Genomic DNA, 18,096 nt, shown 5'->3' on the forward strand with positions numbered 1-18,096 from the left:
AAAAAAAACCAATCTGCACATTTAGAAAATGAATTTATATTCTTTGGACACTTAGTTCTCACCCAATTCAAATGGTAGCTCCTTTCAGGCCATAAGTACAGATTTTTAGTCATATCAGGTAATGAATGGCCAGCCTGTCAGGTAAAGGGAGAAAAAGACAAAAACAGGTCTTAGCAGAGAGCAGAGGTCGATTAGCCACAGATCTGACCCAACCACGAAACATGGCACAGAAGAAGAAGCTCATCACACTGAACCATCTTACTCTTGTACAAATTGGAAGATGATATTTTCAGGTCAGCTTTGGGCTAAATTTGTCACATGATACTCAACATTTGTTAAGGCAACATCTTTGACAGAAGACTGTTAGCTCCTTAGCAGATGTTGAGTAATATATGTTGTTCATAACACTGCAGTTTGGTCGCGAATAGCTTTCATTTACCGACTGTAGTTGGTCGAGAATAGCTTTCATTTACCCACTGTAGTTGGTCGAGAATAGCTTTCATTTACCCACTGTAGTTGGTCGAGAATAGCTTTCATTTACCCACTGTAGTTGGTCGAGAATAGCTTTCATTTACCCACTGTAATTGGTCGAGAATAACTGGTCATTGCATAAATAAACAAAATCTTTCTCATGTCACACAACAAAACTGAGTTTCCTTTGAAACACAAGCAACACAAATGGCTGTACACTTGCTATAATATACAGGAGAACAGGTGTGGGTCAGCAACACAAGATGTCAGTACATACAACTAAGTACAGGTTGCGTAGTTCAGCACATATACCATCTCCAAACTGAAACATCTCAGTACATGAAGCCATAATGCAGATAATGATAATAGCTTGTAAAAGAAAGTTTTTCACCAGGACTGACCATTTAAAATTCAAGTGGGGATAATTAGGGGTCTGAGAAGGTATGATGAAGAATATTTTTATCAAACAAGAAAAAAATATGTCAGGTGTATTTTTCTTTTCATCCATCATGTGCATTATTATATTTGGGGTAAAACCTTCCCGTGATTCCTTGTCATCCACAACTATGTAAACCTGTGGACCAATCAGCAGACTGGCTGTCATGCTGGAATGTGTGGAGCATCTGTGTTTCAGATAATCATCCACACCGTATTCATTGTATTAAATGCACCACTCTAATAACTGTGATCAACTACTTGACCAATCTGTATTTGTCCTTGAAAGTGTCCTTTACAATATAGTTAATATTTCCTTCTTGGCATTACAGATTTGTCTACACAGAATACAAAACTATAAAACTGCCTACTGTTATCAAAAATCTTTCAGTTTCTTATACATCTGAACAAAGTTCAGTACGATTTTGATTTTTTGAATTTGAGCACCCCTTTCTCAGATCTGTAGGTAACCCGGATGTATATTGTGGTGACAATGGTAGATGACAGTATAGTACTGGTGCCTCTGCCAGGGCTGGAGTAGTGATGCAGAAACATAAACATCTTTGCCAACAGTTGCATATGGCTGCATGACTGAAACATGACATTTTTGAAGATGTACAGAAATATGAACAGACACACAGAGCAATAATTCATGACAGTTGTTAATAAAGTTCTGACAATTTGATGATATTACATGTCATTCGTTGAAAGAAATGCGTTTGTTAAAGTATTTACAAACATTCCAAGATATATACAATTTACAATAAGAAGCAGTATCTTCATCAGGCTGTACATAATAAACTCATGACAGACTGTACAGCACTCACAAGCCTTACATGGCATCTACAGATGAATCATCACTGAAGTACTCAACATCAACATGTCAGTGTACCACTTGCACATGTTCTGTCAACATTTAATTGCAGTATTTTCTCCAGAAATGAGTCTTAAGCTCCCAAAAATTCAATAGAGTGACATTCATAGCCATTTTACAGTTAGGATAAGCAAACCCAAGCAGCAATATCTGTGTATCAATAAAGGAGAAATCTAGATGACCAAATTCATCAAATAGTTTGCATAAAACTATGCCTTTTCAATTTCATTACAAATTTATCACAAAATGTAAACTGAACACTTTATACAAGTAGCAGTAAAAGATATATGGTCAGCAGGGTTTTTCAAAACCACATACATATTTACTAATTCAATGGGAAAATACACAATCTCATTGAATAAGTCCAAATTATTACTTTATTGAAAGCTCACGGCTTTAAGTAAATTATACACTACAGAGAGCAACAGACAATCTATAACAACTGTATGTGAGGAACAATCATTCACTCACTCACCCACTCACTGCTGGAGCATGTAGAACTAATCTGGAGATGTACCACCCATGGTACGACTGAACCACCAGCAGTGTTCTCTCCCCTACGTAACTCTTACTACGAAGAATTCTCTAGTTTTATCAGTAGAGCAGCAATCTACCTACACAGGGTTTACTGTAATGTAAAGTTTAATATCAAACAGGTTATTTTAAGACATGTCTTGTAAACCTAATATATCAAATTATATCAGATTATCAAATTGAAGGCAACAACGTTGCATGCACACTTGAAAACTGCAAGGAACATTGGTGCCTTTCATATAGGAAGTTATCAATGTTGTCCTTGCTTTAGATGTTCCACCTTGGTAACATGCTTTCTGACAAAATACATGAGGAGAGAAATTCAAGCTGATTGATATGACAACTCTTTGACAAGGATATATTCTTTTTCAATCAAGAAATACAGAAAATAAACTGGTTAAATTTAGATATGATGCAAATACTTATGGTTAACTGTTTGACAACATGTAACCTCAGAAAAAATATATATGGATTTTTGTCCAACCTTCCAAACTATTTTTAAAGAATAGAATATCTGTGAGAAGTAAAGAAACACAGTATTTACTGATTTGATACTTGTCTCAAGGAAGACCTGGAAGTGCATGCTAGATTTCTACAAATGTTGAAATGTTGATTTATTAATACACCTCTTGCCTGACATCAAGCACATGTGTAAGATTGAAATGCAATGAGTAACTTGTTGCAAAAACAAAATTATTACTATGCATTATATCTCTGCCAAAATATGCATACAGATTCCAAATTATGCTGTATGTAAATTGAATTTACAAGAAAATTTGTGTGTAAATTCCGTTTACAACTAGAGATCAAGTGCGACACTAACATGAAAACAATCATTTCCTACTGCCATAAGCAAAACAATGTATACAAAACTCTAGTGGGATGTGAACATACTTGAATAAATAACATAAAAATACAACTACAAGTTGCATATAAACAACAGGAATCAAAACACAAGTGGAATGGTGAAGCTGCTAAAACACTATATTTGGTTATCTTGGGGGTCATCTCAAAATTTACAAAAATATTAAGAAGATATGTAATGACAGATTGATATGGAAAAAAAGAATGAAACAGAAAGAAAGCACTCTTAAAATTGTAGCACATTGAAAATATTCCATGAAGTGGCATGCTTTACAGTATGTCGGGGTAATGAATCTTGTGATAACTCTCTGCTCATTCCTGGTGTGTTTCTACACAACACTCTATCCATTTGTCAATTTTAATTTCATGCTGTACAAAGCAACCATTCTTGGTCTGTTAATGAACACAATAAAATAGGTTGAAAATCCTGAGATGACCCCTGTGTGCGGATATGTTCAAATTTACGAACTGGTAAATATGATTGGTCACAAGAACTGATGTCAAGTTGATTCTACTACACAAGCAGTTTGGTCAGTTGTGGCATACACGGAAATATGATGTTAAATATATTTTCTGATTAATGTGATGACTGGTATGCATAATGTATTAATACTTCAAAAAATGAAAGTAAAAAAGTAAATTATCTAATGAGGGCAATGCTGGGAATCTCTAAATCACTACCTGCAATTGTAAAATTGCAATACATTTACAAAATGTATCAACATAAACAAAACAAATCTAGAAAAGATTTTCATATATCTCACAATCTTTGCAACCTTCCCTCTGCCAAAAATTGCATACAGGCCAACATAAACAAAGAAATTAATAAACAAATCAACAATTTTATGCATGGTCATGCTTAAATTGTACAGCTGCATCTTTAGATACTTGTTTTTCTATACACTTGTGTATATCACCCAATCTGCCTCAAAGCTGAATTGTAAAAGACATTGTAGTCAAATAATTCTTTCAAATATCTGAACATTCAGCAAATATACATTCTGTGTTTTCACTGTAGCCCTGTCTTACCTGTAGATTACACCATGCTGAAATGAACTGGGAACCAAACATACCACAGAGGTGGTTACTGTAATTTGAAACCTCTGATTAACCAATCAAAATTAAGTGTTTTCTAAATTCATTGTTAAATTATCATTCAACCAATGATGACTTTATCATTTTCCTGAAGAACTAGACCGGTGAATGTCCCAGATCATGGAGCAGTCATCCATTAACATCAAGGGGGCATTCACATAATAATGTCAGTGCCACTCAGATTACTGGAACCCCTACTCCAAGAGATCTTTCACTGCTTCACGGAATGAGAACATGATAGTTGAATAAAGTAGTCAGTTGTATGCAACTCCAGCAGGTGCTTGCCTTATGATGATCACTGTGGAACATTGATGATGCTTTGGTGGTTATTAATACCAGTAACTACTTTTAAATGGTGCTAAATATTCATAAAACTGTAGACATTAGTAATAACTTCTCATTGAGCTAGCTGCTTCTGACTTCGGCTGATACACTTGCCAGGATCTATGTTAGCGGATTGGTGTATGGAGCTCCTGATGCCAAGGAAGATCTGGAGTAGCCTGATGAGGAACCAGCTATCTGGAAAAACAAATAAGTCTCATTATTATCGATACATTTCCACTCAACAAATCTGACATGGCACCTCAATACAATATCACAATTAAATGCACAGCAGTTTCACTGAATTTCATACAATTCTAACCTTCCACAAATTTCTTTTTAGAGTTACATCCCTTATATGTTCCAGGATTGTCACCCTAGGGTTTCCTCCAACATTAATGACACAGTTGAACCAACCAACACATGCCATATACTAAACCCATACCACTTACACTTGATTAAAAGAGGGTCACCTCAGAATAGAAACAATACATTAATGTCAGTGACAGTGTGAGTGTTTTCTAATGAAACAACTGACTTGTCAGTGTGCTGCTTTGCAAACTCTGAGACACTTCATATTTTTAAATACTGACAGTCTTGAACTGTGTGAACTCAGCTATCACCTGGAGAGCCATGTAACCTTTCAGAAAATCATGTTCAAATGATTTAGATGTTTCACTATCAAAATATTTTGGATGAAAATTTGTTCACAACTTGAGATTGATCGAAGCAAGGCAAAGGTTTGAAGTCTTTATCAAACAGCAAACCTTGTTCAAACAATATGGACAAAACAAGAAAAAAAACTGCATTTATTGTCGTCTTTGAGCAACAAAAAAGGACATGATCAAGTCATGGCACAGAATATTTCAAGTGGCCTCCTATCTTAGAAAAGAAAGGCATCCATCTCTCAAGCAAAAAGACATTTGGGCTCTTGCGTATGTTTCCTCAATTAACTTTTAATTTATTATCTTTGAGATTAATCCTGTCGATTGGGATTCCAATGTATGCAAATTAAATGCATCGTCTCTTTGAAATGTACAGCCTTCGACCCTTTTTTCAGAATTTTCTCCACTCGATTGAATTGCGTTTTCCAATCTGATGGTGTCGGTTATGGAACAAGCCACGCTTATACTAGTACCCGCATGTTCAGTTTATTTCATCTCGGAGATATTTAATGGACAATTACCCACCTCTCCTTCTTCGGCCTAGTCAATAAAGCCGGGCTGGTTGACTTACACCTACACTAGTCTCCCCCCAGAGCACATCCGCGACAAATCCTCGTCTCAACGAGACGCAATGTATCATCGCCAACAATAGACTGGTGATCACTGCCACATGTTCCCAGTGCTTCCTTTTACAAGAAATTGTCGGCGATTGAAAAGCCAGTCCTAATGCATCTCTCCTACGGCTTAATGGTCTTTGATTAATGCTGTATTGAAGGAGAGAGCTGCCTTCTCCTTGTGTGGATTACAAGCCACAAACAGAGTTGGCCGCAATATTTTTGACATCAACCTCAGATTTTTACCCCCAAACGAGACCATATTTATTACTTCGGGGACTTCGCCATAGCAAAAGGGAGCACGGACAAAACAATCATGAACAATATCTGTGAATATACCACAACCAACTTAGGGGCGTCCTATTCTCTGCCCCAGTATCCCACCATCTGCTTCATTAGGTTTTTTTCTCAATCTGTCAAACGAAAAAAGAATTCACCATCGAACTGCATTGAAGGATGAGGAACCTTAATTTGTACGCTTCATTTTTACAGCACCCACATATCCCGCATCCCAAGATTAACAAACGACACTGGCGACCGAGTCGAACAATTACTGGCTTCGAGCCCTGCTTGTTTCAAATATGGCTACCCCTACTGCCCACCTCGCGAGACGACCATCTTTCAAAGTGTGGACCCGTGACTTCTATTCTCATTTAATATCGAGTCAAAAGCGACCGGGCAAACGGCGGGAAGGGGATGTAAATTGTATTGTTGTTTCACAATTCATAATATAGCTTAATCGTGGAAAGAAACGCTGGCTCGCAGACTCGTCAATTTATGTTTGCTCTTTCAAATGATCCTCTTGACACCCCGAATCATTTGTAGCTGGACTGAAGAAATTAATCATGTCAGCAGACTCACATTTATTGTTCATTTTGATTTGAGAAAATCGTCTTCTTCATTGGATCACAAAGTGCAATATGTCCGGTGATTTCAATGAAAGACATGTTGATCTTGTTCAATGAGTCATTCACAATCAGATCAGTTAAGGACATGATTGTGTTGTACACCATGACCATTGGTATTGTATAAAGTCACACAAGAGGAGCCAGGCAAATACGGGATTTAGCCTCCAGGTGGATACGACCACAATATTCATACTGACAAGAAAAATACCCTGTATACACACAGGGCCCAGAGTACACTCTGTAGGACAATATCAACATTTATAACACTGTATTGGTAATGTTGTTAGTTAACTTACGAAGGAGACCATACACGTTATGTAAATGTTCACTGCTGCAGGGGTTCAAATTTTTTTTAAAAAGCCACTTGCCACAGGGCAAGTGACTTTATGAAAGTAACTTGTCCTGACTAATTTTCCACTTGCCCTGATTTTATGACATAATTATGATGATGTAATTATGAAAGAAGAAATCAACATGGTATTTGATGTTAATGTTTATTGGACTATTTACTGAAAAGTGATAAATAGCAAAGAAAGATAACTCTACTTTATTATCATTGCGAAATGAAATAGCTACATTTTGAGCAGATGTGAAATTAAATCCAAGTTTATTTGCGGTTTGAAACCATAAGTGGAAATTATCTAGTCGGACAAGTAAGATACCATTATTTGATTGCCCGAAATGAAAACTGACTTGTTCCGGGCGTCAGGCGATGGGATTTTTGAACCCCTGTGCTGTATTGAGAACAAGGGAGATCATTGAAGAACTTGATGGGTAACAGTGTTAACATCTACATGGAAACGTCCCACATATTGTAACATAGACGGTGTATATCCACAGAGCTATCTACCTTGTTCATCACACTAAGTTACTGTATTGACAGATGATTTACTGACAAAGGAGATAACACACATTATGCATGTGCTATACCGTATTGACAGATGATTTACTTACAAAGGAGATAACACACATTATGTATGTGCTATACCGTATTGACAGATGATTTACTTACAAAGGAGATAACACACATTATGTATGTGCTATACTGTATTGACAGATGATTTACTTACAAAGGAGATAACACACATTATGTATGTGCTACACTGTATTGACAGACGCTGATGATTTACTTACAAAGGAGATAACACACATTATGTATGTGCTATACTGTATTGACAGATGATTTACTTACAAAGGAGATAACACACATTATGTATGTGCTATACTGTATTGACAGATGATTTACTTACAAAGGAGATAAAACACATTATGTATGTGCTATACTGTATTGACAGATGATTTACTTACAAAGGAGATAACACACATTATGTATGTGCTATACTGTATTGACTGATGATTTACTTACAAAGGAGATAAGACACATTATGTATGTGCTATACTGTATTGACAGATGATTCACTTACAAAGGAGATAACACACATTATGTATGTGCTATACTGTATTGGCAGATGATTTACTTACAAAGGAGATAACACAAATTATGTATGTGCTATACTGTATTGACAGATGATTTACTTACAAAGGAGATAACACACATTATGTATGAGCTATACTGTATTGACAGATGATTTAATTACAAAGGAGATAACACACATTATGTATGTGCTATACTGTATTGACAGATGATTTACTTACAAAGGAGATAACACACATTATATATGTGCTATACTGTATTGACAGATGCTGATGATTTACTTACAAAGGAGATAACACACATTATGTATGTGCTATACTGTATTGACAGATGATTTACTTACAAAGGAGATAACACACATTGTGTATGTGCTATACTGTATTGACAGATGCTGATGATTTACTTACAAAAGAGATAACACACATTATGTATGTGCTATACTGTATTGAGCGATGCTTTTGATGAGGCGCTAGTTGTGTCTTCTTGGTCACTGGGACTAAGCTTCTTCTCAAACTCCATTGCATCTTCCTCAGCTTTCTCTTTCAGTGCCATCTGGTATGCAATCTCGAAGGCTTCTCCCAAAGTCAGGATTATCTCCCCTGCCAATTCCTGAAAAGGATGAAACACATACATCTTCAAAAGATTGAAAATTGTTAGCAACTACTGACACATCAACATACTTTGTTGCTTATGAGTTGAGTCAACATGTGTTGATGTTCAGGAGTTACACTAAGATGGATGGCTGAAGAGTTTTAATATCAGGGTCTCCACTGATTTCACGGGGAGACAAATCTCTTTGCACATCAAACGGTAATACATTTGTACAATCTAATCCTTGTTACGTGAACTGGATGACTATCAGCTGATCAGCACCTCAAACTAAATGTCCACAGACAGTTTATTAAACACTTTTTGTATTGTATTTTTCAACACAATTCCCTCACCACACGAGTGATGGTACCATACAATTTATTCTCAACATAACTGTATTTCACCTCCAAAGATAACTTTTCAATATAAATTTGCCTACCCCAAAGGCATATCCGCCATTGAAAATATTCCATTTATATGCATGGATGGGCAGGAGAAGATTACAATTTGATCCGAGAAGGAAGTTTTCAAATAAACTACACCAAAGTGCAGCAGTATTCGAAGACAGGCTCACACCTCACTTTGCACATATTCCCAAGATAAATTATGAGAATGCAGTAGCCGGCGAACCACATGCCATCAGTCAAGTCAAAAATAATTAAGAGGTGACCTGGCCAGAAAAGTGATTGACAAAATTTTCCGGTGCAGTGAACGAACTGATTTCCAACCTTGGACTGGAGACAGTACTAGCATGCCTGGGTGAGCATTTCTACGAATCCAGACATGAGGTCCATTATGGTGGGCCCCTTTTGGAAAACAGCTACGGGCCACGTTTAATTAATTCCCTCGTACACGGACAAAACCACAGTTTTAAAAGCCTAGAGGTCAAGAGATCTATTGACAACGGAAAGGTGACAATAGCATCAACAATACCCATCCAGACAGATGCTCGCACCCATAACAACAACTACTCGAAGATTAAAAATAGAGTAAGCGTGGACATCAATGCTCCCTCTGTTGGCAGACATGCAAAGCCTGAAGTGACCAGCGAGAAGGGTCAACAATTAGTGTGACAAAGGCCCCAATGTCGATGACACTTTTTGACTGGCTACAATGGTGCTTCGAAATTCCAAGAGTCAAAACTCGGAGGTAAGACAAAGACTTGAGTGGTGGGCTTGAAAACAAGTTGATCCCCACAACTCTGTACACTTCCGTGTCCTGTCTCTCAATGGACAGACTACAGCAGACATCTTGGGAGAAAGAACAGGGAGACTTTAGACAGTTTCTTCAGGACCAGAGTACCTTGTGCACTTATTTTCTTATGGAACATTTATTTATTTTTCCTGTCATTTAGGGTTGTTTTGAAACAAAGCAGATAAATTATAACTATGATGCACTAGGAAATTGGAGTCAATCTAACTGAAGCTCTCACTTGTCTTTATCATTATCAAGAACAGTTACATTTTATTGTCATTTATTACCAATAACAGTAACAAATCTAACTACTTTTAAGTTGTCACCAAAAATACCCAGCAGCCACATGCTATAAAACTAGACATACAATCCAACCTCCTTTATCCTGACCAGAGACCATATACTGGTATATGGTCTCCACCCAGACACAATTGTTTATTAAATACAAGACATCTGAATCCATTCTCCCCTACCTCCTACAGCCACATTGTTTATATAAAGCATAGGACTATTTACAGTGTTACTATGAGCAGTAGAAACCTGCATTATACCCCTTCCACTCGTTCAGGTGATAACAAGTAACAACAAACTTGGTCAACAAAGTTTGTGATAAAGCAACACTAGATATGATGATTTACCATATATTTTCTGCTTTACCTGGCATTGTTCTACAAGTAGCAATGGGTTTTTTTCTTTTCTTGGAAACTACGCCAGAAAAGAGCAAACATTTTTCAACAATCTACCATAAATACAGTAAAAAATTAATAGCCCAATAATATAACTTCATGTAATTTTGATGAAATGGTCGGAACAAATTGTATCTGCTAGCATCATTACATCAGGAATGATATATTTCAATATATTCCAATATACCAGTATTTGAGATAGCATTAGATTAACACTGAGATAACATGATACCCACTCCTTTCATGCTGAATACTGGGTGATCAATTGCAAAACTACAATCGTCAAGCATGGTCGCTGCTGGGACACAATAGTGCGTGCGGCATTTGGTTCTGTTAGTAATCAAAATTCACTGACATCCTGAAACCAGATTTCCAGATAAATGAAGCATTGTATCTTGTGTATATTCTGTTCCACACAAATATCATTTTGTAGGTGAGATTTTCAGGAGTTCAAATGCAGGGAGTTCCATTGTCACTGTGGCAGGACCAACTGATTACGGTGATAACAAAGTTCTCTTGTCATCTCTTAAGACAACTTCATAAAAGCAACAACTACTAAAAGTTTACATCCAGCTCATAAACCATGAACCATGATATTATGGAATCGGTAAATGTCATATGTGAGAAAAGATGACATTATATTTTTTGTATATGTTATTCTGTATTTGATCACTGTTGGTACATATGAAAACACATCATGAACATGATACAAGAGACTGAACAACCAAGGCATTGTTTCAACTTGTTATCATTATACAGATTAAATTAAAACTTTGTTTACAAACTGACAAATCTATCACAATTCACTCTATCAACCTCATTGTCAGACACTATAATCTTCTCTTAACACTGATGAATAATGCAAAATGATAGCCAACATCAAAGATCTCTTTTTCTTCTAAGCTTAGGCGGAACATTTGTAATAATCATCTGATGAAAATCCAGAAATCATAATGAGAAGAATGGACAAAAAATACCACCTAATCTGGGCCCATTAACATATTAATACACAAATTCAGAACAATTCTCACGACAACACATTGTTCCAGCTCCAACAATCTGTTATGATTATGTGACTCGTGCATTAAAGAGTTAGGTTGACTTCACGAACAATCCCCTGCCAGTACAGACAGACCGAGTCGCTGTCACTGTTAAGTCACCACAATAAGGCTACAATGATATGGAAAACGTGAAATAAAAGTCATGTGGACAGACAAAAATATGACTGGCAATTTAATAACAAAGAGTACAAACCACAATTTGGGTTATCACTGACATAATAGATTATTGTTGTGGTCGACAATGTATGGCCCCTGGAACGACACTGTCGGCAGAAGTACAGGGTTGGGCGACAATTCATCAAAACGTTTCAGTTGAGATCTGCAGTCTGAGCAAACACACTACAGACAAAATTAAAATAAGAACAGTTCTAAATTTACTTTTTTTCCCTGACTTGATTTGATCCATTTGAACATGTCAAACAACTACATTTATTTAACATTCACTTTTATCTCTCCAAACCATCACCAAGATCAACTATGCCAAAATAAAATAAATATATTGATCAACACGGATGCTACTTTTATTGAACTTGAGGTTAATTTGTTGGTAAAAACTCTGGAAACTAATAAATCAGATATGTGTGCCTAGCCATAGTCGAGGGGAAATGTGATCTGAGGTAGTCTGAAGCCTTACCTACTGTATATACGTTCTGGTGTACAATACCAAGCTCTGGTCTACAATACCAGGCTCTGGTCTTAATATAACAGGGACACGATTATCAGAAAAGTCTGGTCCTCACACAATTGGGAAGGATTATGGGTAATACAAAATGATGTCCAAATATGATTCACCCCTAAAGTTTGACAATTCTCCATTTATTCTAGTCGAGATTAGTGACATTTGCACCCGACTGGGATTGGGATGATTCAATGATTAGATATGCAGCTTTTTATTACTTCCAAATCTCATAAGATCTAAACATGAAATTCAATCTTCAGGTGGGATGATAAGTACATTGACCGCCTAACATTAACAGGTGTCATGATAAAAAGCTGTTTGGATTTTTAACAGTGACAAAATAGTCATATTTATATTTTGTTCAGGAAATTTTTTTTAATAACTAAGAAAACATCATGATGCCATTTCAATATTGTTTACATTCACTGAACTTTCTGCAAACATTTTCTAAAGAAAATGACAAAAGCAGTTATAGTAACAAAAAAAACCCTGAAATATTTTAAAGTGAAAAAAATACATAGTTTTTACAGAAGTAATATATAGAGGATTCATAAAATTTTAATGAGGATGAGGAACTTTTGAGGATTAGGCAAAAAAACCAGCTTGAAATGGCAGTTTTATTGGTGTGTGATGGCTGCTTGCTTGTTCAACAAGCTATGAAAATGCCAGTCTGGGGTCAACACTTAACTCCAGATTAACAGCTGGGCTTCTCTACATGGCGGAGTATTTTAAGAATTCCCAGAACCCAACACTCCAGCTTGTACACCATGACAAACTGTTGTTATTGCATAATAATGTCAATTTTATGTGACAGAGCTTATGATAAATGTCTATGAAAACAGTGTCTGTAATGACACATCGAGGCAATGAAAGTGAATTATACCACATGAACAATTATGAATATAAATGTAAAACAATGGTTTGAAAATGTGCATGAATTTACAAACAACTATTTAACTGCATTTCTCATTTCCTTTTTGTGTGTGATGAAAATGCAAATCTAAACTAACAGCCTGATATTTATTTTTTTACAACAGAGAAAATTCTATCGAAGAGCTATTCTCTTATTTACTAGTTTATCATATATACATGATAGTGTGTTGGTCATTTTGAAGAGTTTTCAATCATATCATGCAAGTAAGCATCTTCTGCCTGAGGGTTAAGTAGTCTTTGATGCATACCACTCCTGTGCAACCCACAAGTATGGAACTGGTGACCAGTAGGGTTGGCTTTCAATATAGATCGTTAACTAAATATCGATCGATGATCGATAAATATCGGAGATGTAACTTGCGCAAAAATGCCAAAAAACATCTCAAAGAAACATGTTTTACATGGACTACTAGCAAAACATAATTAGGAGTGAGTGAGTGAGTCAGCGAGTCAGCGAGTGAGTGAGTGAGTTAGTTAGTTAGTTAGTTAGTTAGTTAGTTAGTTAGTTAGTTAGTTAGTTAGTTAGTTAGTTAGTTAGTTAGTTAGTTAGTTAGTTTAGTTTTACGCCGCTTTTAGCAATATTCCAGGAATATCATGGCTGGGGACACCAGAAATGGGCTTCACACATTACCCCATGTGGGGAATCGAACCTGGGTCTACTGCTTGATGAGCAAACGTTTTAACCACTAGGCTACCCCACAGCTCCAAACATAATTAGGAAGCAGACCATGAATCGAGTCGTAAATTTGTATATCGTGTGAGAACATTAAAATTTGTTTCTGCCACAAAAGTTAATGAACAATATCATCAATAACTCTTTCATATCGATAATCATTAATAATAAATCATTTTTCCTATCGACGATATTTCCAATTATCTATCATTTTAGCCAGCCCTAGTGACCAGAGTGAAACTGTGATTGGAGGATTCAGACAAGGCTAAGTGGTTCATCCCTGTACCTAGAATTACACAACTGAAGTCTCGTGTGCAATAGGGAATATCATTCTGATCACCTGCAGTACAATTATATCCTGCAACTGTTCTCCAACAAATGACAAGGAAAACAGTTTGTGGGTTTGAGTTGAAAAATTGCGCATGAAATAATGTTAATAATAATCATGCTGTTTTTGAACTGATGGATATGCTGAACAGTTATATTTTTGTAATGGCCACTTGCAGTATACTTTGGTCCAAATACACAGAATGATCTATGGATATAACAAACTAAAATTAATGTCCCACAGTTTACTGTACATGGATGTGAAATGTATGGCGTAGAATATTTTAATGTCTCCTGAGACAAAAAAAAACAAATACAGCACTTGTGATCATTCTTCATCAGAACTAAAGGAATATTGATTTGTTTGTTCTCAACCTGGTCAGACTATATTTTGTTTTGTTAGGAGTATTTTAGATGCAAATGTAGTACCCCCATAATCTCGCACCCCCATAATTTGGTACCCCTATAATATTTCAATACTTTCATTCATGGAATGCAACCAGCAGAGTATGTCACTTGATGTTACCAGTTGTTTGGAAATTATCGCCATGACAACATCACAGCGCGTCAGTCTGTGAGACGGGTGAATGTGCAATACAAGACAACATACAATTTTTTTTGTTTTCTAATACACTTTCAGCACCTCTATTCTGACAGGTGTAACACAACGGTACCCTAAAAATATTCAATCTTCATCTTGCCATCCACTGAATCCACCTTGTCGTCATGCATCAAAATACATGCATTCTCCACATCCTGAGGTCCTGAACAATAATCCCCATTCCTTTTACCTTTTGTTGCCCCTCGGCCTCCCTAAAACTCTTAATTATCCCCTAGTTAACCAATACTCATGTTATACAATCGGCATACATAACATTGGGGCGGTGGGGTAGCCTAGTGGTTAAAGCGTTGGCTCGTCACGCCGAAGACCCGGGTTCGATTCCCCACATGGGCACAATGTGTTAAGCCCATTTCTGGTGTCCCCCGCCGTGATATTGCTGGAATATTGCTAAAAGCGGCGTAAAACTAAACTCAGTCAGTCAGTCAGTCATACATAACATTAATAAATAATATCCTGGGTTCCCTAGTGGACATTTTCACATCCTGCCGTCAGGAGACTGATAACTGTTGACATCCTTCATACAATTGAATCATTCTCGCTTCGTCCCACTCTTGCATGCTTCGCGAATTCCCTCACTTGCTCAAAATCAAAGATATCATGTCCCTCAAGTCAGCAGAAATGAACAAAGCCCAAAGAATGAGCACAAAATTTCAACAAATTATTTTGGCACCGCAAAAAGATTATTTTTTATCATGTTCTTGTGACATGATGCTGTGAAAGGCCTCGCCAGCCAAATGTATTTCCCTAGTGAACAAATGGCCATATCTTGCAAAATGCTACCGACCTTGCGTCTGCTTGACTTGTCAGGCGTACATAATACATTTTCCTGCCACAAGTTTTTGACAAGCTTGCAAGAGAGCTGTTTCTTACTGTGAGCCAGCTTTTGTTTGTTTCATGTCCCCGTACACACCACACAAGCTGATGCATCTGTCCCTGTACAAGTCCCCGTGCCAAGATGTCCACATTTGTCAAAAGTCAGGCAACAGAATGGATTGTATCTCTCCTATCAGATATCTTTCAGGTCAACGGAGAGAAAACGAAGGCTTTTCACCTTTAAAGGAGGCAATGGTTTTATGGCGGCGGGATCGCAGAGTAAAAAATGAGTGATAAAACATCTTGGAAATCTTCAAAGAAAATTTCTGTACATTTTACATTTTCATCCACTTTGTACTTCTCCTGAACATCACATGAAGGGTTTTTTCCCGTCTCCTGATTCTAATTACACTTACGTCTATTTATGAAATTTATCATAACACAGCTTTTAGTGTAAAAAGATCAACGGAAATGTCCATCTCACAACAGAATCCAACAAATATGAATAGCTTGCTAAAAATGACCTCTAGTAGCTTCCCTAAAATGATCATGCAGTATTTGAGACACATAAATCTACTTTCTTTTATCTGACAAAATTTTGCAAAGGATGGCTTAACCCTAAGAAATTACACAAAATTTCCCCATCTCAAGAACTCCTCCTATTCATAAGATAAACTTATGTTGGTGGAAGATGGAGGGCGATGGGGTGTATCTGTTTCTGATAACCCTGCTGACACACCAAAGGAAAGCAATGTGAACCTCAGCCTCCTGTTAGTTCCAACAAAGGCACAATATGTAAAAAACATTCCTGGTGTATTCTACCATTCCCTAATTAATCCTCAGAATACATGATGTAAAACTTGCACACACAATCCACACTAGCCCAACTATTTCGATTCTATCCCCATGCCCAGCTATCCCTCACAAACAACGTCCATCGCTTACCCACAAGAACACTCCAGCCTCATCACCACGTCCTGTCTTCCCAAAGACCCCCACCCCACCCACCCTCCTTCCCTACAGCTGCAATGACAAATCCTATGTAGATATAGACCATTCCAAGTGTTCTAAGGTCACTCCAGGCCGGTGCCAAGTGTACTACAGAGCCTCACAGACTCTAGCCTCAGGTGGAGAGGTTTCTGGCACATCAGGTACAAATGTGTATCCGTGACATCCAGCCATTCTCTGATACAGCATCCATGAAATCAATCAGATTCAGACACAAACATCGGGGTCACCATGCCATCAGATTCCCAGATTTGTAAACCGACCCTGAAGCTTTTGTGACCGATGTGCATGCCCCAATCACCAGATAAACCGTGAATGTTTGTCTAATTCCTAAAGATGACACCCTGAACCAAAGCTTTCACACATGGAATAAAACACTTGTTGACAATTCATCCACGCTTTACTCGTCCTGTGGTGCCCACAACCGCGAATAATTACCCATACGGTAGGTAAGACTATCTGACTCAGTCCGTAGCCTGTATTCATCATCAGAACAAAACCGGCAAATTATTCGCCAAATAAAACGCGTCTATAGCCACTGATAGAATTACTGCCTTGTTAATTTCCACCCCTCCCCTCTAAGCTCGTGCTGCAAAGATCTACCCTAAAGGGATCACCCAGGATTTCAACAATTAGGTTCCGACTCTACAATCTAACAATGGCTAATTTTTCAGAGATCATATTTCTCCCTTCACTATACCTCCATGTATAGCACATCTCGAATTCATTCTACCCCCTGTAGTAAGAGAAAATGTTTACATACAATTTTCAGGCAAATTTGTCGGTCCATTGTCAGAGTAATGTACAATACACCCATGAAAAGCACATGGCCTGTGGCACTTGCCCCGATTCTAGATGTTAAGTAAACTTTATAGAAGCACAAACAGTTACAGTAATTATACGTCCATCACAACACAAATGTCCCACCCAGAACACCTCTTGTCCCTTCAATCAGAACAGTGGAGCAATGGTAATTTGAAACTCTACCTCTTAACTCTGTGTGAAATGTCTCCATTTTAATTTCCTTTACTTATTCCTAACTTATTTTCTATCCAAACAAAAACCCCTCCCTGACACATAGGATTCTCCCCAAGTTGACCTTGTGACAAACACGGCAGAGCTAACAATGTTACGTGGATAATCAGAGAGTAATCAGCAGGACGGGTTACTCGCACTTCTGTTCATCGTTGTTTACTTTAACAACACCTGTTTTTCAACTCAGCAGTTTGCAACATTGCGATAGCATCAGCTAATCCCAGCACTGCCCTATCCCATCAGCCAAGCCAACACCCC

General features: G+C 37.3%; 1 protein-coding gene across 8 annotated transcripts in view; it reads right to left on the reverse strand.

The window, feature by feature from the left end:
• Nucleotides 1-4,356: 4,356 nt before the first annotated feature.
• The window catches only part of LOC124277762 (ankyrin repeat and SAM domain-containing protein 1A-like), a 114,445-nt gene continuing 100,705 nt past the window's right edge, over nt 4,357-18,096 (reverse strand). For all 8 annotated transcript variants that reach the window (XM_046713494.1, XM_046713491.1, XM_046713492.1 and 5 more), the window contains 2 exons: nt 8,624-8,825; nt 4,357-4,792 (listed from right to left, as the gene is read on the reverse strand). In XM_046713494.1, the coding sequence (XP_046569450.1) occupies nt 8,652-8,825 (174 nt within the window). In that variant the 3' untranslated portion in view covers nt 4,357-4,792; nt 8,624-8,651. The remainder of the gene's footprint in view (nt 4,793-8,623; nt 8,826-18,096) is intronic.

The sequence above is a fragment of the Haliotis rubra genome, unplaced genomic scaffold, assembly GCF_003918875.1.
Source record: "Haliotis rubra isolate DU_JTF1 unplaced genomic scaffold, ASM391887v1 Scf227, whole genome shotgun sequence".
Taxonomy (NCBI): domain Eukaryota; kingdom Metazoa; phylum Mollusca; class Gastropoda; order Lepetellida; family Haliotidae; genus Haliotis; species Haliotis rubra.